This window comes from Drosophila innubila (assembly GCF_004354385.1).
Source record: "Drosophila innubila isolate TH190305 chromosome 2R unlocalized genomic scaffold, UK_Dinn_1.0 1_C_2R, whole genome shotgun sequence".
NCBI classification, from domain to species: Eukaryota; Metazoa; Arthropoda; class Insecta; order Diptera; family Drosophilidae; genus Drosophila; species Drosophila innubila.
The window spans coordinates 13,791,995-13,817,753 of NW_022995374.1; the positions used below are offsets into that span (position 1 = coordinate 13,791,995).

At 37.9% G+C, this 25,759-nt stretch overlaps 7 protein-coding genes across 8 annotated transcripts; 4 read left to right on the forward strand and 3 right to left on the reverse strand.

Annotated features, from left to right (window-relative positions):
* Positions 1 to 35: 35 nt before the first annotated feature.
* Positions 36 to 18,883, forward strand: LOC117784821 (ribonuclease P protein subunit p25-like protein). The gene is made up of 5 exons (XM_034622652.1): positions 36 to 240; positions 17,388 to 17,505; positions 17,565 to 17,746; positions 18,300 to 18,416; positions 18,482 to 18,883. Exons 2-5 carry the CDS (start codon positions 17,398 to 17,400, stop codon positions 18,690 to 18,692), a joined length of 618 nt encoding a protein of 205 aa, XP_034478543.1. The 5' UTR covers positions 36 to 240; positions 17,388 to 17,397; the 3' UTR covers positions 18,693 to 18,883.
* Positions 468 to 3,827, reverse strand: LOC117784815 (aromatic-L-amino-acid decarboxylase). The gene is made up of 3 exons (XM_034622645.1): positions 3,486 to 3,827; positions 1,366 to 2,470; positions 468 to 1,297 (listed from the first exon to the last, which is right to left on the reverse strand). Exons 1-3 carry the CDS (start codon positions 3,613 to 3,615, stop codon positions 766 to 768), a joined length of 1,767 nt encoding a protein of 588 aa, XP_034478536.1. The 5' UTR covers positions 3,616 to 3,827; the 3' UTR covers positions 468 to 765.
* LOC117784818 lies at positions 7,075 to 8,160 on the forward strand. Its single transcript, XM_034622647.1, has 3 exons — positions 7,075 to 7,150; positions 7,206 to 7,975; positions 8,037 to 8,160. Exons 1-3 carry the CDS (start codon positions 7,134 to 7,136, stop codon positions 8,087 to 8,089), a joined length of 840 nt encoding a protein of 279 aa, XP_034478538.1. The 5' UTR covers positions 7,075 to 7,133; the 3' UTR covers positions 8,090 to 8,160.
* Positions 8,814 to 13,743, reverse strand: LOC117784813 (tyrosine decarboxylase). Its single transcript, XM_034622642.1, has 7 exons — positions 13,614 to 13,743; positions 12,876 to 13,183; positions 12,050 to 12,484; positions 11,761 to 11,975; positions 10,555 to 10,681; positions 9,341 to 9,849; positions 8,814 to 9,280 (listed from the first exon to the last, which is right to left on the reverse strand). The coding sequence occupies exons 1-7, from the start codon at positions 13,741 to 13,743 to the stop codon at positions 9,073 to 9,075; spliced, it is 1,932 nt and encodes a 643-aa protein (XP_034478533.1). The 3' UTR covers positions 8,814 to 9,072.
* A 552-nt stretch (positions 18,884 to 19,435) lies between the features above and the next one.
* LOC117783474 (FAD-dependent oxidoreductase domain-containing protein 1) lies at positions 19,436 to 20,936 on the forward strand. The gene is made up of 2 exons (XM_034620883.1): positions 19,436 to 19,677; positions 19,740 to 20,936. The coding sequence occupies exons 1-2, from the start codon at positions 19,456 to 19,458 to the stop codon at positions 20,838 to 20,840; spliced, it is 1,323 nt and encodes a 440-aa protein (XP_034476774.1). The 5' UTR covers positions 19,436 to 19,455; the 3' UTR covers positions 20,841 to 20,936.
* A 198-nt stretch (positions 20,937 to 21,134) lies between these two features.
* Positions 21,135 to 22,569, reverse strand: LOC117783475 (MOB kinase activator-like 4). Of its 2 annotated transcripts, none has more exons than XM_034620884.1 (3): positions 22,206 to 22,569; positions 21,755 to 22,128; positions 21,135 to 21,705 (listed from the first exon to the last, which is right to left on the reverse strand). In XM_034620884.1, exons 1-3 carry the CDS (start codon positions 22,263 to 22,265, stop codon positions 21,450 to 21,452), a joined length of 690 nt encoding a protein of 229 aa, XP_034476775.1. In that variant the 5' UTR covers positions 22,266 to 22,569; the 3' UTR covers positions 21,135 to 21,449. The 2 variants fall into 2 exon arrangements, with proteins under 2 accessions (XP_034476775.1, XP_034476776.1); XM_034620885.1 differs by having other exon boundaries at positions 21,135 to 21,687; positions 22,206 to 22,565.
* Positions 22,570 to 22,712: 143 nt separating this feature from the next.
* Positions 22,713 to 25,538, forward strand: LOC117785612 (ras-related protein Rab-2A). The gene is made up of 4 exons (XM_034623713.1): positions 22,713 to 22,878; positions 23,856 to 24,015; positions 24,085 to 24,421; positions 24,481 to 25,538. The coding sequence occupies exons 1-4, from the start codon at positions 22,833 to 22,835 to the stop codon at positions 24,577 to 24,579; spliced, it is 642 nt and encodes a 213-aa protein (XP_034479604.1). The 5' UTR covers positions 22,713 to 22,832; the 3' UTR covers positions 24,580 to 25,538.
* The last annotated feature ends 221 nt before the right edge of the window (positions 25,539 to 25,759 follow it).

Here is a 25,759-nt window from a genome sequence, read left to right on the forward strand (position 1 = left end):
TCATGCTTAAGTTATCGATAGTCGTAGTCAGCCGGTAATCGTAATCAACACATGTGTTGGACTCGCGTCAACTGTTTGTTTGTTTTGTTTTTAAATTAACAATTTCTAAACGTATTAATTAAGAAATTATAGTTGTGGGCTTATATACCGTGCTAAACGTATGTGCGTATCAAGTACTTAATTGAACAAAGTGTGACTTGCAATTGTTTGCAACTAGACAGATACCAGATACCAGACCAGGTTTGTGTACCTTAATTTTATTCTCGTACATTGTGAGACTACTCGTATATGTGTGCTAATATAAAAATCCCCGAACTTTATTTGTTATTTAAATGACAGTTACTGCTTCTATCTGCACGAAGGTTCGCTTCGTTAAGAAAGCTTCGTTAATATTCAATTGTAGATCTTTAACCCATCAGTATTGAAAACCTGTGTTTGTTTTTGAGATGTATGTATATATTTAAAAATGTGCATATCAAATGCTAAGTAAATGTTTATGTTTATAAATAAGTGCTTTTGTTCATGAGCTTTGACTAAACATACAAAATTAACTTGTATATATGTATTAGGTGTGGTAATAGGAACCCAACAAATAAATTAAATGAAATTCAGCAGCGCAACTTAAAAACTAAATATAAATGCTCGTATTCGAGCAAATTAAAATCATCAGATTTAAGGTACTGGCCTCATTTCAGCTCGTTTCTAACCCCGAAATACAAAAATATCCGGTAATACTATCTACAGGGAAACCCAACGGTTTTTCAATTAATTGCTCGCCTCATCCGTATCCACATCGGAAATATCCTTTAGTTTCGTTACAAGTATGTTATTCTTGTTGTTGTTGTTTTCATTATCTTCTGTTGCTTGCTGAAAGTTCTGTTGAATTGTTTTGGGATCGACAACCAATATAGGCGTACAACCATCCATAAGATGCTCGCTTTGACTCTGGAACTGTTCCCTTGATATGCTGCGGGTGAAGGAGAATCGCAAGGATTTGGTTCGCGTCAGCTTCTTCTTGATTGGCGGCTTGCCAGCCACTGGCATCGGCTCTGAGCTCGTGCGTTCCGTTTCGGGCGTGGCCGGAGCCGAACTGATCTCCAATTGTGCATCACGCAATATTTCCTCGGCGAAGCCCTTGATCTGACTCCACGCATCCAGAATGTCCTTCTCTGTGGCATGCTCATACGTCACACAGAAACGTATCACATAGCGTCCATTAAACTTGGCTGGCGTCATGTGCATCTTGCCCGAGTGATTGATCTGTGCCAGCAACAAGTGATTAGGTTCATCTCCCGTGCTGTTAATGAGATAAATTGATCCAATTATAGAGAAAATTAAGAGAATCCCTTGGTATTTTAAACTTACCGCATGCGGAAGCACACTAATCCCAGATGAACATCGTTGCGCACCTCAAAGCGTTCGTCCTTGCGCACTAGCATCTCGAATTTCTTGGCCAGCACCATATGATTGCGTATGTACTCCTGCAGTCCCTTCACACCATATGTGCGGAAGACAAACCACAGTTTGAGTGCACGGAAGCGACGACTCAATGGAATGCCATAGTGTCTGTAATCCACGCCATTCATGTGCTCATGTCTCAGGTACAGGGGATTCACATTGAGCGCACTCTTCAGCGTCATCACATCGCGTACCCACAAAGCCGAGGCATCAAAGTTGGTCAAGAGCAGTTTGTTGGGATTCGTATTGAAGGAGTCGGCGTACTCCAAGCCAGCGGAGAAAACGCGCATCTCGGGGAGAATGAATGAGTTGCCAGCATAGGCGCCATCGACATGCAACCAAATGCTGGGCACCTCTCGGCACACCTTGCCAATCTCGGAGATATCATCGAAGGCACAGCCTCCGGTAGTGCCCACTGTGGCCACCACAAAAAAGGGCGTCAGTCCGGCGTTCACATCGTTCTGTATGGCCTGCTGCAGGAGATCCACACGCATCCGGCCACGTTCGTCGGCATCGATGATGCGCAGCTTCACCAACGCCATTTTGGTGGCCTTCTCAATGCTGGAGTGTGCCTCCCGACTGGCATAGGCAATCAGATTTGGCAGAAAGACACTGTCATGGACAGTTGTTTGACCCTTCAACTCATTAATGGCCCGAGCACGTGCCGTGATCAGTGAGACAAGTGCACACTCGGAGGCGGAACCTTGCAAGGCACCGCCGCCAGTGCTACCGGGCGCATCGGAGATGAAGGCCTTGGGCAGACCCAATGCCTTGGCATACCAATTCATGACAATCGTCTCGAGCTCAGCGGCAGCTGGACAACTGGCCCAGCTGAAGCCAATGGAGCCAATGGCACTGCTCAGCATGTCACCCAAAACGGAGGGGAATGAATTGCCCGATGGAAAGTAGGCAAAGAATTTCGGATGATTCCAGTGTACAACACCAGGCATGATCTTTTGCTCAAAGTCCTCCAGCACATCTTTGAATGATTCGGGCGATTGAGGTGCGTCCGCTGTAAAATAAACAATAGAAAGGCAAACTCATTAGTTTAGTCGTTGTTGTCTTGGCCCTGGATTCGTTAAATCCGTAAAATTCTATAGATACGTGCTATTTATATAGTATATATATCTTTTAGCAGCTATAAAGTTGCTGTTGATCCAGCGCACATCAATATTTATAGTGAATTTTTGTTATTTTTGGCAGTGTGCGGAAAAGATGGAAAACACATCTTAATCTTTATCTACTTCTACTTCTACCTGTACCTGTGTGTGTGTGCGTGTGTGTGTGTGTATTCGCATAATTAATTGATTTGTTTAGTCAGACTATAGAGATTGTGGTTTTCATTATACGTAAATATTTAGCTTAACTATCTGTGCGCAATTCGCTTGAAATTCTCTTGAAAAACTCGGCAAATCTCATCTCATGACCCAGCAACAACTTCATGCCCCAAATTGTGCCCACGCCAATCTTAATTTTTTCCCCCCTTTATTCACGGTTACTATGTGGGCTTATAGAGAGGTGTACAAGTATATTTCATACGTATTGTTTGCTCACACTGAAAACAATTAGTCAACATGAATCCACAAGTTTCTGAAGAGCCTTTTGAGTAGTTTTTGTTTTCGTATGTTTGTCTGTGTTATTTGTTGTTGAAATTTGCGTATTTTCTCGTACTTGTTCAATATTTCTCCTCCTCTTGGAATTTTTTTTGTGTGAAGTGAGATATTTATTTTCCCATTTTTCTTCTTTTTTTCAGCTAATTTGCTAATTTGTTTAGAAGCCTTTAACTAATTGTTGTTTACAGTTCATCACATGAGATCTTGAGATCTTTACGTCCATAGTGAAAATATTTTACAAAGCATCAACAAAATATTTAAGCAAATTGTTTAATATCCAAATTAGAGCAACTATTTTTGAATGAATTTCTTGAGTGGCATTTTCAAATTCCATTCATAAATTATATTTTTAGTTGCAGTTGAAAAATACGAATGCATATATAATAATTTTATTCATATATATTTTCTTCATACCTGGTAATAGTTTTTTCAAATATCCGGGATTTAGTGTGGGCGCTACATCGCGCTCCTCGATATTACTGCCATATTGGCATATATAATCGATAACTTCTTTACCGTATTTGCGAAACTCTTCGACATTCATTTTGCTTTGATTCTGTTATTTGATAATGTATTAAACACTTTTATTTTGTTGTTAAAATATTTAACACTTTTTGAGTTTCGAACACTGTTCTGTTTGCCACTTCTTTTACTTTGTATGCAACACTCTTTTTCTTCCTCTTTGTATGTCTTTCACTTTAATCCGTTATGTGTTATTTCACGTTGTGCTCGTTGCAGCTTCCTTTGCGCGAATGACTCGAACTTTGTTACTGCATTCGTTTTTATACGGATCGTGTGCGCTCTCCTGAGCGAGCTTCGTTCGTTAGTTCGCTCTCTCTCTCTCTCTCTATGGCGTCCGGCACTAGCACCTGTAATTGTTGTTGTCAGTTTGACGCGAGTGTCTCGTGATTGTTGTCTTTTTTCTTGGGCGGCACTCAAATTACTTGCTGTCATTGGTCGATCTCTGGGAAACCCGCATTCGCATTTTGCCGTTTCTCCGTTTCGACGATTCGCCTTAAGCTTCAGTACCCTCCGTGCCTTTTGTGTGGGTTGTTTTAGGTTAGTTACTAAAAAAAATCCCTGTTTGTTTGCCATAATTATATGGTTCGGATACGAAATGTGATGTTTTGTCGTGATGTGATTTGAAACTGATTGAGTCTTTATTAATAGCACATTACATGTGAATATCTCACTTGAATTGGATAAATAATATGCATGTAGGAAATTATTGATTGCATGCTAGGGTAGTTGGGAAATTCTGGCGAGTACAATTCAACAGATTTCCTTCTGTGATTCAGTTCACTTGATGTATTTAATGATAAAAGCATTTCAGTAGTTGGGAAAGTCTAGAAAACTTTTCCCTATCAATGATTCAAATAATTTTAAATGTGTAATAAGTGATTATTTTTTTTTGTGTAATTTATTACAGCTCAAGAGATTTCTTCTTAGGGCTCAACTCATTTTAAATATACTGTAAAAATGGTATTTGGTGTAATTGAAAACTCGTGATAATACAGCGAAAGCGCTTTACCTTCTATGATTCAGATAATATTGAATAAACATTCAGCGAAAATAGTGGGTAGGTAGTTGGAAAAAGTTTAGATAGTAAAGCTGTTTACTCTCTATGATTCAGTTCATTTGTTGATATAGGCCCAAACACAAAGGAACTTCTAAGAAAGGTTATAATATAGTGCAAGAAATGTTATAATTTTGTGGTGCTAAAGATTATTTTTTAAAGAACAAATTCAATTTTATGTAAGAACAAAAACTATATTAGATTGCTTATAAAATGTTAAGTAAGGTAAGTTAAGTAACTTTTTATTTTATTTATTTATGCACGACTAAAAGCAGTCGGCAAACAAAAAATTACCAAGTATAAAAATTAAGTTAAAGTTACAATTAAGTTAAGTTAAAAATACAAATATAATTAAAAATAAATTATGAACTGTAACGAGAAAAAAAATTATAGTTAGATCTTAGAACTTTTCAAAGCATTAGCCAATTGGACTCACAGTTCCTTTTGTTTCTCTTCCATTTTATTAAAAATTTAATAATAATTAATACCGCCACCTAATGATTACTTAATTGAAATTAAATGATACATCATTATTTTCAGCACTTTGTTTTGGGTAGTTATTTCTAATCGGTATTTTACGATAGAAGAAACGTCTATTTGCAAGATCTTCTAATCTTCTAATTGCTTTGGAGGGGAATTGCGTTTTATGCTTTTTGGACATTTAGGGGGGAATTTTTTCGTGTTAGAGAACGTGCCTTGAATAATCATTAGACAATTAGCAGAAAGTGCCTAACTCTTTCACTGCCTAGCCAGATGTTAAGATTTGTTTTCTTCTCTTCAGCCAAAGGGGAATTACATTTGGCACATGGCTCAAATGTGGCAAATAATTGTGCAAATATGAATTGTTGAGCAATATTGTCAATACCTTGTTGCATCTTTTTATGGTTGAATCCCCAAACATGACAATTCGCAATGTGGCAAGTTTCTGACGTAGTTACCACTTCAATGGAATCTCCGGAAGAGAGTATGAAAAATTTAAACAAAAATGGCAAGAATTGCATATTTAATTTTAGACAGTTCTCTCTCTCGTGAGTGGGTGGGTAAACATGAGTATATTTGAATGCGAATGAATATTAATATATGAATGAATGCGAATGCATTGTTTTCTTTTTGAGGGGTGTGTGCTAATTAGCTTAGTAGATGCGATAAGTGCTTATATAATCTACATGCTATAGAGTTCAAACAAATAGCTACAGCTTCCATTTACCACCTAATGCATAATCAATCATCCAGCAAGCTGAGCATATTTTCAAACTGATCAAAGTTTGAGTTCGGTACGCTGATTCACGCTGCGCACGCGCCTCGTTGCTGGCCAAAGTGCGGGCCAAGAGACATTGACAGAGAGAATGACTTGACGGTATTGTTGTTGTTGCTGTTAACCTGGCCGACGATCTTCTTTTGTCGGCTTCGCTTCGCACTTCGCCCATGCCCCGAAACTTTCATTCACAAGCGCAAAAGCCGCTCGAATGACGTCGTATATCTAAATATAAACTTCGTATTCAGTTTACGCGGTCACACTTCAAAATTGCTCGAGGGCCAACGCTGCGGCATTTGTCCATCCGCCTTCTATACGTGCCTGCGACTTGGCAACTGGTCTCCGTCTCCGTCCACGTCTTCATCTTCATCTTCATCTGTTGCCAATAGCTAACCAAGCTCATTAATTATAAGATTTAATGTAGTTGGCACGGACAAACACCGAAATATCGAAATAACAATCGAATAGCTCATCATTTTAATTTTTTTTGGGCGTTCTGTTTGAGTTTTAAAATTCGCTTTCGTCATTGTCAACTCACTTGACAACCATACTAACACACTTATTTTATAATTTTATCTTCTGCTTCTATTTCAATTTTTTGTTTGATTCTGCCAAATCACAACTTTGGCATTTCGTATCTTTATGCTAATATCTTTATGTCTTCCCCGTGTCGATTCCCCGCCAATATTATGATTTATATGGATTTGTTTCAGTTTGATTTTATTGGACCTCATTTAATTTTATTTATTTATTTTTTATGGCTGTGGATTTCATGAGCTGTTGAAAGTCGTGAGTTAATTAATTCAACTGAAGATTTCAGTTCATTGGAATCGTTTAGTGATGAGAGCCATTTTTTATGCTTTAGATTTCAATCTAATTTTAATTCTTGCAAAGCGACAGTCTGCTGGTTTCTATTCCTGGAATATGACGGTTTTAATTGTAATGAAGGGTTTAAGTTTATATGGAAGGCTATGTAAATTATGTTTTACTATATTTTATTTATTTGATAACATTCCACTAACTAATCGAAAACTTTAGTTTCTTGGCTTCACACTTTTTTTAAACCTTAAGTTATATTGATTCAAATATCTAATTTTAAAGCTTTTTCAGTCATTCTATATTAAAAAAACATCTGCTCTGATCTTAAACTCATCTCTAACTCTGAAAATATTGTAATTAAGTATATTTATGAATTGTTAACAAATTCTACATCGAATCTAATAAAAGAGCAATGCGTTGGCTACTTTGGTAATATTTTAACAATTTGCAACACTAGATGAAGGCTAACCAAACAACCTTTTAGGTGTGTACTGATCGGTAGCTTTCTGGGAATGGTTAGATTGATTGAGGCTAAAGCTAAACAGATTCCAATGGTTAAGCTAGGACTACACAATAACTATAATGAGATAGTGCGAGATTTGATCAAGAATTGGGAATCACCTATTGTTTATTTGCGTCAACTTGGTTACCTGCCGAATGACTATGAAGACACCTCCAGAATCAAGCCCAATTTAGATGCGTTAATGAGTCGCATGGATCGTGATGAGGAGAAGCAGGCGTTGGGTCCAGATAGAGATAAAGCCAAGCAGCTCTTCTGTGGAGCTTCCGAGTTAAGAACAAAGAAAAAGCGAGATAATGTGTTGGGACAACGCGCACAACGTTCGCCAACTGAAAGTCAGGGCTTAAACTATCCCAGTGTTGATCAGCTGCTGGCCATGAAGCAACCATCCCTGGCTGTGGCAATGTCCGCGGCCAAGGTCGATGAGCTGCTGCCTAAACTGAAGTCAGCCGATCATCACAGTCCAAGTAATTCGCAGTTAATACTCTTGAGCCATCTGCTGGCCAAACAACAGCCGGAGCAATTGCATCCACAATCCGAGACGAATCAAAAATCTGATGACTTCCTGCAGCGATTGGTGGCAAAAACAAGTCCGCAGCAAACGGAGACACAGGTTGCCGCAGGTTCACAATTAATTGAGGATAATGCGATGAAACGAACACCAGAGATCCTGCCCAGCAACAGTGTAAAGAGCTCCATATCTGGCTCGGGATCTGGAGATACCAACGTGTTGAGTACGTATGGCACATTGCTTAAACCTATTGATAAACTCGCTACTCATCCGTCTAAATCTAGTCGCCAGGATGAGGCGCAATCTAAAATCCAGATTGAGGCACCGCACTATCTAAATTGGGATATCGCCAACAATAAGCTCAAACAGATTTCACCGCTCGAGAAGAGCACGTATGTGGATAAATTGGTGCGCATCTATGTTAAGAAACAAGAAACCCAAGAAAATTCACAACCCTAACATAAATTACTTTATATCGTTTCTCAAGAAAATTATATATTTTTAAGGCAATCCCTGACTCATGATCCATTTAACTCATTGGCTACGACGTCATGGTCATGGCATCATCCAGAAATTATGATTTGTTTATAAAGCGCTCGGTGCGCCAAAAATCACAGAAGTATATCTGATGAAAGGAGAATCGAGGGGAATTCGTCTAGCCTAGGTCTGTCTCTATTGCTGTCTGTGCTTACATTATGATCTTGGCCGTAATTGTGGTCAATTGGCCAGAAAAGAACATGTGCAAAGGTCCAAAATAACACGTTGCCTCAGAGAAGAAACAAAGGAAACCATAAATCTATCACATAGGATAAGCATTGTGTATCTTTTAGTGCGAACTTGTCATCATCGCTATTTCTATATTTATCAATCCATTCATGCTCTTGATTGCTTGCAAAAGTCAAAAGTCGGATCAACTTTAAACTTTCATATCGAGTACAAAATTTAATCGATTTTCAAGCGGGATTTGTTTATAAACTATATTCATTCTGCATTCAAATTTTATTAATATCGTTATCTAGATTTTGGTTTTGATTTAATTCCATTTGACAGTTAAAAGAAAATAATTTTGAAACTGTGCATAATACTCTATTTATTCAGCATACTTTATAAATATTAAATCGTTTGAGCAACAAAACTTACAGATGACTGAGAGATATACATAAGTACGTAGTTATTATTAGAAGTTAATATATAGGGTATTTATAGGTAGAGATCGTTATTGTAAATTGGTCTAGATTTCAACTAGGCGTCACAGTTACTTATGAAGCGCGCCTTAAATAGTTAAGCATATTTAATTACTCGTATAAAGCCGTCGACTCTTTAGTTGTGATTCTCCCGGGCGGAGGATAATTTCCGTATAGTCATTGGCGATTTTCGTGGCGATATCTGTTGTTGTTGTTGATTGAGAAGTTGTGGCTGTTGTTGGACATTTACAAGGCCCGTCTCGTTCTCCGGCGATGGTGAGGAACCGGCGCCGGAATTGCGGCGTGAAGTAGAAGTACGCACATTGGTATCAAGATGACGGAAACTGTGAAGGTGAAACCTTTGGAAAATCGGAAAGAAAATGGCAGCAACAAAATCAACTTACCGCAATGAGCAATTGTTGCCCTTTTCCTCGTTGTTGCTGTTGAAGAGAAACGCCAATGGCCAGGATATCCAGGAATTGTGATCCACCGAGCTCTGTGTGCGAATAATGGGTGCACTGCCTCGACTCACCACCGGTGAGGGCAGCTCCATGGATAGCTTCGGTGTGCCGGCTTTATTTATAGCCGGATTATAGATCTTTGGATCACTGACCATGCGCACAAAGAATGAACGCTTCTGGGCCAATGTATCCTGTTTCTTGCGATTGATTATCTCGGTGATCTCGTCGTGCTGTTCCTTCTCCAGCAGCTCATTGGCAAAGTCCACAATAATGTCCCAAGCATAATCAATATCCTCGGCGGTGGCATTCTGTGCCACCGGACAGAAGCGTATGATATAACGCTCGTTAACGCTTGCCGGGACCATGTGGAGTTTACCCGACTCGTTAATTGTGCTCAGCAACTTCTCGTTGAGCTTGTCGCCGCCCTTGAGGCGAAAGCAAACCAGTCCAAGCTGCAGGAAATCCACAATAGATGTCAAAAAAATGTATTAGCACTATTGTTAACACAAAAGTATAATGCAAACAATTCCATTCCATTTGAAATTAAAGTCGGAACGACATTGCGTATACGCAATGTGAGCGCTCAATTACGTGTATAATACGTGATTTGAAGCAATTCGGAAATGTGGAGGGCCAATTGAATTTGAGTTAACAAGAAACTGGCCCCCAAGCAGCTGTCATGAATCACTTATTGTATTTCAGTATGTTTAACAAATTTTGTATGGCAATTATGCCAAAACACTTCAATTATCCGATTTTTGCAGCGTTTTTCTCTCTCTCGCAACTTTTTGGCATGCCATTGCGCACGTTCGTCTTTTTGGCTTTTTCGCTTCTCGCTTTTCGGTTTTTGTGGGTGTGAATTAGTTTACGATAAGTCCAAGACAAATTTCATAATTTGATTTTTAGTCAAGTCAAAGTCAATGTCTGTATGTCTGTGTGTCTGTATTTGCGTCAGCTAAACAATTTCCCCAAAAACTTTGATAAATGTTTAACAAGCACAACAATCAAACAAAAATACACACACACACACCCACCCACACACATTCAGTGTGGCTATAAAAGAGACCACCAAATCTGTTATTTATATGGCCAAAAACAAAAAGTGCTTTGAACTCGTCTCATGATTGATTACTGTAAAAGCAGTAAATGTAACTCACCTTGACTTGATTACAAATCTCAAAACGATTATCTTTGAGCACAAGCTCCTCAAAGCGTTTGGCTAATTTGATATGGTGACGTATATAATGCTGTAGTCCGGATATTCCATAAGAGCGTAGCACAAACCTACGAAATTTACAACAACAAAACTCAATCAATTTGTCTGAACGAAATAAACTCACCAATTAATTATATCATTCTCTTGAAGAGCTTCTTGAATAATTCATGAACATGCTTTTTATGCGTTCTACAGAAATACTTGGAATATGTATATATCTTTTCATATGAAGATACGAATAGATGATTTTTTACTATCTTTATGATAATTTAAATTGTGGTAGGTAATGTTTATTAGCACCTGCATAAAGTAGTGATTTTAGCTTGCCTGTTATATTTTTATATTAGCAAATTGGAAATGAAAAAGATATTTAAGAATAAAGATCTCAAAATATGCAAACTCGTGGTCCTAAAGCATTTCAGTAGTTTAATTAAAACCGATCTCTTGAAATAGTTATAAGAACGATTTTTAAAGAGATCCATTTGTTAATTTTTCATTTCTGATTTTGGTTGTTTTTTTCAGACTTAAAAGTTTTTAAAAATTTTAAAAATAACTTTTATTTTTTTAATTTTAATTTTCTTTTCTTAATTTTCTGCATATTGAAATTGAATTATTAAAACATAATGATCATGCTTGTATTACATTATAATAATACTAAAAAAATAAAAGTAATTCCAAAATCTTCTCTATGTTTTTTAAAGTTTATGTTGGATAAGTTCAATGCATATGTACTTATTTCAGTGAGGTAGTTTTACTTAATATTCCACAATTTACATCCAAAATTTGATAACTCTAAATCTGACAGTATTTGAGATTGATGAACTTAGGTGTGTCTGTAATAAGCATTGTTAACTTCAATTTTTCAACATTAAATTTTTGTTTTTACAACTAAATCGCATGCAAATAATAAATAATAAAGGCAAATGCTTCAACTCAAGTGTGCTCAAAGCTAAGCAACATGTTTGGCACTAGAAGAGCCAAAAAAAAAAAAAAATATGTTCAGAAATAAATAAAGAAATATATTTGACAATAGTCAACAAAGTCATTCAGGCTTGACTCTTAAGGGTTTTCGGGGCTTGTTGTTGGATGAGTTTTGTTTTTGATATTTTTTTTTGTGAGTTATTGGTTGTTTCGGGGCGCTACATACCACAGTTTCAATGAACGAAAGCGACGGCTGAGTGGAACTCCCCAATGACGATAGTCGATGGCCGAGTCCGAGTAGCCGTGCTTGAGATACAACGGATCCACGACCAGAGCTGATGTCAGACGGATGCGATCGCGTACCCAAAGTGTTGAGCAGTCAAAATTGGTCAGTAGCCATTTGTTGGGATTGGTATTGAATGAGTCAGCATATTCGATGCCCTGTTTGTGAATTGATTAGCATAAAAAAAGCTAAATGAGTGAATGAACAGATGAATAGATCGAGATATAGCTACCTTGAGCAGTGGCTTCAGTTCGGGACAGATGAAACTGTTGCCCGCATAGGCGGCATCCACGTGAAGCCAAACGCAGGGGAACTTTTTCAACTCGCTGCCAATTTCGGACAGATTGTCAAAAGCACAGGAGCCGGTGGTGCCCAGTGTGGTGGACACAAAGAACGGCACCAATCCCTGCAATTCATCCTCCTCCATGGCCTCGCCAACTGTCTGGCCACGCAGGCTGGCATTCTCATCCGGTTCGAGAATGCGCAGCTTGACAAAGCAAATCATGGCCGCCTTCTCCACACAGCTGTGTGCCTCCTTGGAGCAATAGGCCATTAGCTTGGACAACAAATGTCCCTCCTCCACAAACGGATGCTGTGCCTTGAGCCGCTTCAGCGCCTGTGCCCGGGCCGCCAACATCGTGACCAGGACACACTCCGATGCGCATGTCTAACCAAAGTTTAACATAAATCTTCAGAATCAATCTCTATATAAAGGTTGTAAGTCTGCCCTGAACCTGAATTTGGGTTTCTTAGATCAACTGAACCATTTTCTACAACTAACTTTTCATATATTTTATTAAAGATTAAAATAAATCTGAAAAATTTATATTTAGATTTCGCAAAAAAAGTATAAAATAATAAATCATAGTTAAATAATAATCTTAAGTTAGTCATTTTTTTTAAAACAATTTTATCAGCTTAGAAATCCAGAAAAAATTAAAACAAATTGGGGGAAAAAAATCATATTTGGTATTTAATTGAAAAGTTTCCAGTTAAACCCATTGGTTCAGGCCTTCTTGAAAGCGGCCATAACAATATAATCTTCTCCATGTCCTTACCTGTATAACGCCACCGCCGGTACTGCCCTCCTTGAGGCCCAAAAAGTGATCCGGCAGTCCAATGGCCTTGCCCAACCAGTCGAGCACTATGGTCTCCAGTTCGGTGCAGGCGGGACTTGCCGCCCAAGAGAAGCCAATGCAGCCGATGCCATCACCCAGCATATCACCGAGAATGGAGGGAAACGAGTTTCCCGACGGGAAGTATGCATGGAATCTCGGATGCTGCCAGTGTGTTACACCCGGCATTATTTTATCCTCCACATCTAACATTATTTGATCCCAATCCTCTGGCTCATGGGGCGCTTCAGCTGCGAAATTATCAAAGAAAAATGGTTGGAAAATATGTAAGGTGGTGATTTAGATCTACAGATTTTGAAATTAAATAATAGATCAAGTTATCACTGAACTTCTTTATACTTTACAAAATTTATTGTAGCATACATTTGGGCGTATCTTTTTAAAAAACAAAAAAAACTTTATATATCAAGCAATTCCTATGAAATTTTCAGAATACAAAGATATTATGCTAAATCACAAGTATACTGACAATCAAAACAATATGTATCTTAAGAATTAGTAATAATTCAAAATATAAAGATGATAATTCTAATATATTTTTTTTTGTCTTTCTTAAGACTTTTTTCTACTTAAAATGACTTGTAAATTGCATGTTAAACGATAAATTTATTTATGTGGATCTGCTGTGGCATTGAATGAGTATATTCACCCGAAACTTACATGGTAACAGATGCCTCAGATAGCCGGGTTCCACGCTGGGCGTAACGCGCCGTTCGCCCAAGGTTTCCAGATAATTGCAAATGTATTCGACCATTTCCGTGCCACGTTTTCGAAATTCGGTGCTATCCATCTTTATATTTTGTTGTTGTTGTTATTGCTCTTTATAATTGTAGAATATATTTATTTTTATTTTCTATTCAATGAATCAACTGGTTGGCATGTTGGAAAAATAATATATTGTAGTAACAATTTAGACAAATAGATTAACAGCTAATTTAGTTGATTTCTTGTCTGTTAATTACAGATTGAAAAGTATTTATTTGTTCTTTGCGAGTTTTTACGGAAAATAAATTGTATATAATTTGAAGCACTATATCTTTAATCTTATACAAACGATCTGTAAAATTTTTATATTTTCGTATGTTTTACTTATTTAAATTTTTTCACACATTTTTATCAATTTATTTTTTATAGTTTAAGCTGTGATTCCTTTTTAATTTTTTTATATATTTTAATCTGCTGCTTTAAATAGAAATTTATATGCTTTCCTAAAAGTCCCGTTCTTCAATTGTGCTACAAGTCCAGTGATAATTACATTTCAAATGTTATTTGTTGTTAAATCGGAATTGTTAATGGCAGTTTTCATTGCCTTTGTTAGTTTCTTATTTGCACTTGGATGTGTGGCAACTGTTGTTGCAACTATCACTACCACTGCCAATAGCCACTTACTTTTAGCCGCGACTGTGAACCGCTGGCCACGACTTGCAAACCTCAAATGATCCTGACTCTGTGGTTTGGCCAGGAACTAAGCTCGGTTGCTGCCATCTTCGCAGTCGCTGCCTTGGCATGTCTAATGAATGCATACTTCAGCTGACATGCTACAGGGGAAGGGGGTGAGACTCTCAGCTAGGGGGTTGTAGAGCTATTAAGGGTAGGGTGCCTCAAATAAATGAAATATTTGCGAGAGCACAGTGGGTGCAATAAGATATGAAAGTGATAAGAAATTTTATTAAAAGTTGAAATTCAAATAAATTAAATACTTAACATAAAAAAATAATAAAATACATTTAAAATATCAACTAGAAAACAAAAAGTTAATTTTATTAAGTTTAAATTATTTTCAGTTTTTTTTCCTATTTTTTATATATTGATCAATAATTCCCTTGTCAATTTTTCTACACTTGAAAGAAGTAATATAAAAACTTCTCATTCTTAGCTTCCACTCTGTCTGAGTGTGGGTGTGTGTTGTGCGTGAAAATATGCAGCAGCCCTGGAAAGTATTTAAGAGAGCTCCCGAAGCTCGTATTACGTATACGCAAATTAAATTGAGGCAAATGTTGAATGCTCAACGAATTCTGTATGTAATTTAAGGCGTTTTTCTCTCGCCCCTTTGATGTAATTTGTGTAATGCATTTAACTAAATGTATATAATGTTAATTTAAAGTACGTGTTTGCCGTTTTCCTTATTGTCATCAGACAAGTCCAACAAGTCACACACAGGACACACGCACAGGAAGCTGGCATCCTGTCCTTTTGCTTTCATGCCACACTCGTTTTATTAATAACTTCCACAACAAATAGAATTACACTGGACTACAAATCATGTGTGATGTAATTAATATTTAAATCAACCGAAACCAATAAAGGTTTCAAATGAAGATGCCAAACATCAAAAATCATTTCGCTTGAAAATCGGTATAGTTTTGCCAAAATTATGACAGTTCGAAGTTGCTCAAGCTGACCTAACAACTTACATGTCAAAATATTTCTTTATTTTGACATGATTTTTTACAGGAAAGGGAAAGGCCTCAGAATCAAGATTAAAGTGTCGTTTTATACTAATGCCGATATAAGGAGTTGTTTAAAAGTAAAAACTTGAGATTTAAAATTTTGATTTTTCAAAATTTCAAAGGGGGGATTCTTACCATCAACATAGAACCATGACTTCGATAGTCGAAAAATAATAAAATTTTTAAAGTAAATAAAATTTGAATGCAGAATAAATTAAGATGCCAAACCATGATCAAAATGACATTTCGCTTGAAAATCGGTAAAGTTTTGCCAAAGTTATGACAGTTGGAAGTTTGTCAACTTTTTTCCTAGCAACTTTACATTGAAAGAGGATTCATTTCGCTTTCAGTTCCGGCACTAGAAATGAAACGGTTAGTTTTTGTTAACGGTTCCGTTACCGGTTACGGTGTTATGAATTTTGCCACAGAGCGAGTATATTAAATGATAGAAAATTGATTACCTGTTGCTCTGTGTCTTATGTACAGAACGTACTTGATAAGAATGACGACGATGCCAGAGATGATGATGATGTTCCTCGTTGCGATGATGTTAACAAAGACGATGACGTTCTCAATGAGACAGTCAGAGAAGCGCCTGTCATTTGGTATTTCGAAGGCATTCCTCGGTAACATTCCTTAACAAAGCCCTTATTCCCAGTTGCCCCTCTACTTGACTCAATTTTTTCTATTTCTGCTGCATTGAATCTTAGAATTGTCTGCGTTTTCATCTTTCCATAGGACATGCGATAATTGTGTGTGTGTGTGTGTGGGAGGTGGTGTGCGTATGTGTGTGAGTGTGGGCGTGTGACTGGGTCACAACATCCCGCCTACAGCCACAATTCTCTGAAAAGTTCATTAATAAACTTTCGTTTTGCTGTCGAATTCAGAGCTATATCTGCAGTTCATTCCCCACAGCTAAATGTTGTTTAGCTTCAACAAGTGGCATGCTTCGTTTTGTTTTGGTAGGAGGAGAGGCTTCCGCTTCCTCGGCACAATCGCGATGGTTGTCAGCCTTGTTGTCTAGAGACCCGACACCACCAGAGTTTTATTTAATGGGAAATTTCTGCTGCAGCCGCGCGCATTTAATTGCTGTAGAAATGCTTTTTTATTGACTATTACTAGAACTCCTCCTGGTGCGCTGTAGCCTCAAGGTACATCGGTGCCGACAAGTCATTTGTCACAAGGTTAGTGATATAAAAGAACAAAGTCAAAAACTTGTAAAAGTCAAGTTGAAAGTCGGCTAAAAGTGATAGATTTTATTTAAGCAGAAGTTGTATATAAATTGAAAAGAATAAAAGTAGCAGTATATTTGTAATATCTCAGACTCATTTAATTAAATAACAGCTTAGCTAACTTCTAGCTTACGAATAACTAATCTATCTAAGCAGTCATCAATATTTATATGCAAACTCTAAAATTTATAAAATTTTTTAAATTGGAGTTGAAAGTATAAAGTTAATTTGGTAGATTAATTTTTTCCTTAACACAAGTATTTAAAAATTGTGACAGTTGTTTCATTTTGTTAAATTTTAACCCATAGAGCTCACTATCCTATATCTATCGTACTGTCAATAGTAACAGACATTTTCTTGACTTAACTTTGAAAAAATTAAGAGTAGCTTCCCTTCAATTCGTCACAGCCGAAGCTTAGCGTTCCGGGAGGTACTTTGGGAAGGTTTTCCTACTTGCTGTATGGGAGAATAGGAGGTGGGAATTATGAGGTGCTCTTGCTCTCGTCTCATAAAGCGGCAATTATTCAATTTGCAGGGACTGTCGTGGCAATAACTGCGCAAGACAGTTTACGAGTGAATTGGATAGGCACTCAAGCTTCCTTCCATTTAAGCCAAGAGTATTGCCAGTATAGTTATAAGAATTTTCATAACTCTTGTTTTTGTTGTTGCTCTATATCCAATTCTGGTTCAAGGTTATCGCTTGAGGCACACAAAAATTCATCCACTAATCCAGTTGCCCTTAATCCTTATAGGTTCACAAAAATGATGCACTATCGCAAGGCGGAGAATGTGGAGCAGGAGCTGAGCAAAAGTGATTTACCCTTTGAGAATTGCCTGCCAAAGGACCACAATTATTTTCTATGGATGCATGTGAGTGTGAATAAGCATAATACTGATCTAAATTTAAATATCTATATATTTCCACACAGGTTAAGGGCGGCACCAAACTTAGCAATGTCGTTGATTATGCAAAATCGGCGCTGGACAAAGGAGAATATCGTAGTCTGGTGTGGAGTGGTTCCGGTGGCGGCGTTATCAAGACCATATCCTGCGCTGAGGTTATGAAACGCAGTTATCCACTTTACCAGCTTACACGCATGGCTTACACCAGGTAAATATTGACATACTTTTTAAAACTTTGGAGGCTTATAACTTAATCAAATCTTCACAGATTTTGATGAGAAATACCAGTTTAAGCATTGTTAAACCTCTAAATTTATTCTGCTTTTAAATTTGGTTTACTTAGAATTGAATTTTTTCCATCAGAAGTCATTTTTGCATACCATAGCCGTAGTAGTTTTTGAATACTTCAAAATCCCATAACTTTATCAAATCTTGACCGATTTTGATTAGTAATATCTTCTTTATCATTGTTTGACCTCTTAATTGATTCTGCATTGATTTTTTTTATTTTTGACTTTGCCTAAACATATTTTTCAAAATTTCGAAGTCTCATAACTTTTTCAAATTCGATTACGATAAATAAGCACTTTTAGATTTTGGTTTGCATTTTAAATTTTGAAGCTAAATTTTACTTATTTTATGAATAAAAATGTATTCCAAAGTTTGCGATTAACAGAGATTTTCTTAAAAAATTCTGAAGACATTTTTAAATTCCCTAAAAATTTATTTAATTTTTTAAAATCAAACGTATTTTCTTGCAGCGTTGAGGAGCATTGGAAGCCACAAATGGATGGCCTGGAGGAGATAATTGCCACACGTCAAATACCCACTCTACACATTCTCATGAGTCTGGACGCGCTGCCCGATAACATTGAAGGGTAACAGACGATAACAAGGAAGCTATTGTATACCATTTCTAAAATCTATTTTCTCTTCTTTGCAGAGTGCAAAATCCTAATACAACCAGTGATTACTGGCAGCACGATGAGACAAAGGGAAGCAGATCGAGAGGAACTCCAGGACGCACAAATAAACGGCCAAGAACTGAGCGCAATAATAAGCCACCAAATCAGCAACAACAACAACAACAAATGCGACATCAACAACAAAAGGAAAATCAACTGAAACCTGACATTGACAACGGGCACGTGTAATTACAGTTTTTCAAACTGATCTAATCAGCAAAAAAATGATCACACAAACTACGTTTTAATATTGTCTTATAAAAGCTAACGCTTATGATAAGAATCAAATGTTGGTTGCTCTACAACAATTTGGCTATAGACGCAATGCCTAGATATTATTAAAAGATCAGTTGCATTAGAGTTGTAACTACAGAAAAATCAATGAAATGTTTTCTTCAAAAAGCTGGAACTGTTTAGTTTTAAATAATTCTTTTTTTTTTTTATAATTATAATTATTATAACTATCAATGTGTCTTCTTTAGTTTGATTATTTTGAATTTGGCCTTTGTTTTATTAGTCGAGAATTTTAATTTGCTGTAGTAATTTTCTCAAGGAATTTTTCCTTAAAAAAATGTTATTATATTTAGGCGATTTCGGTCTTATGTTGGGTTATTATATTGGATAACTGGTTTGGAATCAAAGGAAATGAAACACTACAAAATGAAGTTAACTTACTTGTCCTCCATTAAACCTTAATTGCAAATTTTAATCAATTTTGGAATGCACCAATTCATATTTTGGAACACCCCAAAAAAGCAATGAGTGAGCGAAAAATTATTCGCTAGGCTTAACAATTGCGATAAGCGATTCATAGATTGTCTAAATTGTTGTATTGTTTGGCGTATATTGTTGTACTTGAGTTTATTTAGTTGTTAAGATAGCTCGCCTGAAAATCTAATCTTGTATTGTTATTTATCAGCTCCAAAGCGAAATGGTTGGGTTAGTTTGAAAAATGTTGCGACTGGGACAAGTCTTGCGATTGGGTGCAGTGCAACAGCAGTTGCAACGCTGCCTGGCTACAGTTGCCTCCACTGCTTCCGGGGATGCGCTGCCGGATCGCTGTGATGTCCTCATCATTGGAGGAGGTGGCATGGGCGCATCCTCTGCATATTGGCTCAAGAGCAAGACGCAGAAACAGAAGCTCAGTGTGTTGGTTGTAGAGCGGGATGCGTGTGTAAGTTAAGCAGTTAAATCTAGCAAAGATTAGCAATCATAAGTTACTCTCCCAATCTTTAGTATACGACTGCGTCCACTGTGCTGTCGGTGGGTGGAGTGCGTCAACAGTTTTCGCTGGCGGAGAACATACAAATGTCACTGTTTGGCTACGATTTCATTTCGAATTGTCGCAACTATTTGGGGGATGTGGATTTGAACTTGCAGTCCCATGGTTATCTCATTCTGGCCAGTTGCAAAGGCGCTGAGATTCTGAGCCGCAACTCCAAGCTGCAGAATGAACTGGGCGCCAGCAATGAGCTGCTCAGTCCAGAGGCAATGCGCAGTCGCTTTCCCTGGCTGTCTACGGAGGACATCAGTCTGGGCTGTTATGGCACGGATAAGGAGGGTTGGTTCGATCCCTGGGCTCTGCTCATGGGCTTCAAGAAGCAGGCGCGAGCCTATGGAGCACAGTTTGCCAATGGTGAGGTGACTGGCTTCGAGTGGAATTCAGCTGGTGAGCTCTCTGGTGCCGTTGTCTCCTCTGGCGATGGCAATCAGCGCACAGTTCGCTTCGATACTTGTGTGCTGGCTGCTGGTGCACATTCCGGGCAGGTGGCACGTCTGGCCAAGATTGGAACTGGGCAGGATTTGCTGAGTGTGCCGCTTCCGGTGGAGCCGCGCAAGCGTTATGTGTACGTGATTAATACACAGGGCCGGAATTGTCCTGGACTTGCAACTCCACTCACCATCGACCCCAATGGCACGTACTTCCGACGCGATGGTCTGGGCGGCAATTTCCTGTGCGGTCGAAGTCCCTCGGATGATGAGGAGCCGGAGTGTGACACGCTGGACGTGGATCATGGTTACTTCGAGTCAAATGTTTGGCCCACTTTGGCCAGCCGTGTGCCCGCCTTTGAGTCGGTTAAGGTGCAAAGCAGCTGGGCTGGTTACTACGACCACAATTGCTTCGATGCCAATGGTGTAATTGGTCAACATCCGCACTACAAGAATCTGTACATAGCTGCCGGTTTCAGCGGACATGGCATCCAGCAAACGCCTGCTGTGGGACGTGCCATCTCAGAGCTGATTCTGGAGGGTAAATACAAGACCTTGGATCTGAGTCGCTTGGGATTCGAGCGTCTGGTGGTGCAACAACCCATGCTGGAGGTGAATATTGTCTAAAAGATGAGCTTGACATGCTCTTTCCATTTATTGTTATCTTTCTTCTTGTATATATAGTTTTCTTGAAAGTAAAATTCACCTATTAGTTTGTCGTAAGTTTGCGTTTTCCTTTCTCTATTTTGGCCAAATTTGCAGCTCTTTTTTTTTGTGTGTGTCTACATATAATTTATTTAAAATAAGAATTTAAACATAATCATTATTATAACTTTACGGAATTAGGGGAGTTTTGTATGGGGGAACCTGTTCAGTTGTCGGATTTATCATTTTGATGATTTATTGTGTATTATGTATTTGTCACTTGAACTACATACAAAAAATTTGCAATTGAGTTTGTTCTTTCTACTTTATATGCACCCCTCTTCAACACCCCATCTTTCTCATGCTCTGTGTGTGTGTGTATCTGTGTTACCCGAAAAAATTAAAATTTATGCGTTTACCTTGAATCTAATGCAAGCTATTAGTAAATATATATATATATTATAAATATGTTTAAGTGAGTTCTGTATGAATGACTGAATTTTCTGTTCGTCAATAACTTCTTATGCTGTATGTTTTGTTTGTATGTTTGTTTGTTTTGTTGGTTTTGTGAGTTTATATTGTTTTGGCCATTTAGGCTTCACTCTCGCCGGGTGCAGTGTTCTCGTCTTCATTGATGGGCACAATCAGATTCTCCTTGGACATGAGATTGTATTTAGTGACGAAATGCGTAAATCGGTGGCAAAGATACGTTTCAGCCTCAAACTCATCGAATATGCGACGATGATGAAAGTATGCATGCGAGAATATGCGATAGACGCGTCGACACACCGATCCCAGCTTGGTCACCGACGACTCCTTGATGGACACTCTGTGGGTGGGTTGAACACTTGACTCAATATGTGGCTAGTTGCTTTGCCTATGTTATGGCAACATACCTGCTTGGAAAGTATTTGTTGCTATTGAGCAGACATGCGGCGCCATCAAGTGTATGACGCGTATAATCAATTGCTGGACACTCTTTGGGCGTTTTGTGGGCCGCACACAAGAATATCCATTGATCCGTAGCCGTCATCTGTGTGCACGTTGAGGGTGAGCACTGTTTCTGGAGGCGCACAGCCAGTCCATTCAATTCCATGCAGAACTGCCGCAAATGCTCATACTTCCAGACGCCTTCGTCCTGTGCCTCGGGCATGGTCAGTATCAGCTCCACATTCGAGGGATCACGCTTGATTAATTGCTGTATATATTGCTGCACAGCCAGCGTACTGTCCATCTCCTCGAGCGGTTCATCGGGCCAGCGACAGAAATCCTGCAGGCGAAAGTTGCAGACGGCAAATGTAATTTGTAAACACATACATATATTCGAATTTCGATTTAATGACTTACCTTTGATTTTGTGCCTGGTCGGTTCCTACGCAATATTGTCGAGCCGTCAGCCATCTTCATGTTTCACCTTGCCTCAGTCGGAAGGAGCAAAACAACATACACACCTACACACACACACCTTTGCCTACGCCTTTGGAGCGGGTTGTGTAGACAACGAATTTGAGAAAAATTGACAGACAACCAGGAACGGAGAAACGCTCTACAAGTTGAAGGCGTTATTTTCGTGGTAAGCCAAATGCAGCTATTATGGTTAACAATCTATGGTAGCAACTATTTTCGTTTACACATTTCACATCTAATTAATTATAAATTGAGCTAAACACTTTTCGCTTTGTGCGAGAAAATTTCTGACAAAACTGCTACATACATACATCTAGGGCTGGGTTATCGATAACGATTGTACGATAAGACTCTAGCCTGCTGGCGGCAACCCTGTTCGTCGTCTTTGATCATTGCAGCCCTGCGCCAGGTTTTTTTTTTAGCTATTGTTATCGATTATTAAAACCAGTCGTCATCATCAGTCAGCTTGCAAATCTCATTCGTATTGGAATTGCGTATTATTATTATTGCTAATTATTACGCTCATAACTATTTAAGAGTTCATCAACTATTTAACTAACGGCAAAAATGTCCTACGCGTATTTGTTCAAATATATTATCATTGGCGACACTGGTGAGTGTGGATGACGACTGCTGCCTGTTGGCAATTGGCCATATGAGAGTGAAAATTTCATGCATTTGTCACCCAAATTGTGCAGTAACAACAAAACAAAGACTAACAAGAGGGCAAACTGCGTTGTGACGTTAAAGTGATTCCCTATTGCCATCTATTCAAGCCCAAGCTCCAGCTGCCTTTTTAGTATATGCGTATGTTGGTAGTGGTGGAGCCCACGCAGTAAGGAAAAATCAATAAAACCATAACAACGCCTTTATACTAAGAGATGGTCGCGGGGGCGAGGCGGGTTGGAGCGGGCGTTACTCTACACTGTTGAAGTTAACAGTTACTAGTTGGGTCGGGGGTTGGGAAGGTGGAAAGTTCGAAAGGGGGGTTGTTTTGTAAAGAGCGCCCGTATGTTACAGGGCTGACGCTGGCTGAGTCAACCGTTGCTTGACCAACAACCCCTTTCCACATCCCACACATCCCTTTCAGCGCACACAACTTAGCATAATTTGTAATGACGAACAAAACTGTCGATTAGAGCTAGTTGACTATCATCGGCACATTGCTTTCGAATTCGCTTATCAGTGCTGAATTTATGTATAAGTAAATGTAGACAGAGCTTTTAATTTTTACCAGCTGTTGCTTTCATTAACTCATACTATTTAACACCAAAATTTCACCAGAAAGAAGTTATTTTTACTTCCTCAAACTATTAATTTAGTAAATCGAAAAAAAGTGATGAGAGGGAATATTTGCACTTGCTGTAAAATTCTGATAAGAACAGTGGGAATTATATTTACTTTAAAAAGGAGAGAGGATATTTTACAGAGCTTAATTGAGATAGCTTAGCTAAATGTAATAATAGTAATTAGCTATTGTTTTACAGCACATTTTGTAAAATTGTTAAAGATAACTTTCACTTTGATGCATTACGAACATTAAACTAAATTAGTTTTCTTTGCATTTTGCTTTGCTGCGTATTTTTCCAGGTGTTGGCAAATCATGTCTGCTGCTGCAGTTCACGGACAAGCGCTTCCAGCCGGTGCATGATCTAACAATTGGCGTGGAGTTTGGTGCACGCATGATTACCATTGATGGCAAACAAATCAAACTGCAAATCTGGGATACAGCTGGCCAGGAAGCCTTCAGGTTTCTTTTCATCATATATTCCAATTTAAATTGTTGTTATTATATTTGTTTTGTTTTTCTTTCAATTAGATCCATTACACGTTCATATTATCGTGGTGCGGCTGGTGCTTTACTTGTCTATGATATCACAAGGCGCGAGACATTTAATCATCTCACCACATGGCTGGAAGATGCGCGCCAGCATTCAAACTCAAACATGGTGATTATGCTCATTGGCAACAAGAGCGACTTGGACTCGAGGCGTGAGGTGAAAAAGGAGGAAGGCGAGGCATTTGCACGCGAGCATGGTCTGGTCTTCATGGAGACCTCGGCACGCACAGCGGCCAACGTGGAGGAGGCCTTCATAAATACAGCCAAAGAGATATACGAAAAGATACAGGAGGGTGTCTTCGACATCAATAATGAGGTATGCACTTGAGCTATTTGAATTAATCATATAATTAATTGATTTATTGTGCTCTGCAGGCAAACGGCATCAAAATTGGCCAACAGGCAACGCCCACAAATCCAGCTTTGCAAGGGTCCGGCGGTGCGGGTGGAGCAGTTAATAGTGGTTGTTGCTAGGAGTAGAGAGCCAACCATTGCCGATGCCTGCACTTTGGGATAGTTGTAGCTCTTAGCCGATAGCCGATATTCGATATCCGACAGCTGATAGCCAATAGCCGCTTCTGTGTAAAGCTATTAGTGACTAACTCTTAAAAGGTCGTGGAAGCTGATCTATTGTTTTCATTTTTTTAATTTCAAGCAACAATATAATCGTAATAAATTTAACTACAAATACTAGCAAACCGAAATTAGTGAAAACATTTCAAAACTAAGCGTAATGTTTAAACAAAACAAAAAACAGAAAGAAACTACAACTATGTGTAACTAATAAATAAATTATTCGCAGAAACTTAACAATAGAAATCCAGTTAAAATTCAATTTTAAATAAACTTAAAAATGATCAACATTTGTAATTGTAAAATGTGTCGTGCGTGATTTCTAAATTTTGTAAACTTAAAAAAAAAAAAAAACAAAAACAAAAACATACGTATAACAATATTTTTGTGTACATTTAGTTAGTTTGCTAATTACGTTTGTGTAGACAAGATTATACACATTGGACGGTAACAGATGATGGCGTGTAATATATACATATACATACAGACATATATCTATATATATATTTAAATATACTATGTGAATTATTTCTGATTGTGATTCGTTGATTTTTTCGATGAATCTCCTCCCCGCTTGTAGTGGTGGCTGCTTTTCTTCTACTACGAAATTATATACATTAAAATGTATTTATTTGTTAAAAATCGCATTTGTTTTGTTTTTTTTTGTGTATTATTTGCATAACACATAACGACAAACCGATATAAACACACGTGCATAAATGAAATAAAAATATTTTATAAGTTTAATAAATAAATATTATACAAAAAAAAAAACAAAAAGAAATCGTGGTGATAATGCTAAATCAATTCGATTATGTCGCCGATAATTACGAAGTTTATAAAAATTAAAATAAAACACAATATAAAAAGAAGAGAAAAAACCAAGACATAAGATCAAATTATTTATAAACATTTGTATTTGCCAGACCCAAAGCAGTATAATAAAATAATAATATACACAATAAATATTTCAAAATACAAAACCAATTTGTTGTTGGGATATCTGTAAAGGGGCCATAATATAAAAACACATTTTCCATTTATGTCTCAAAATGTAATTTGTATTTTATTCATTTATTTA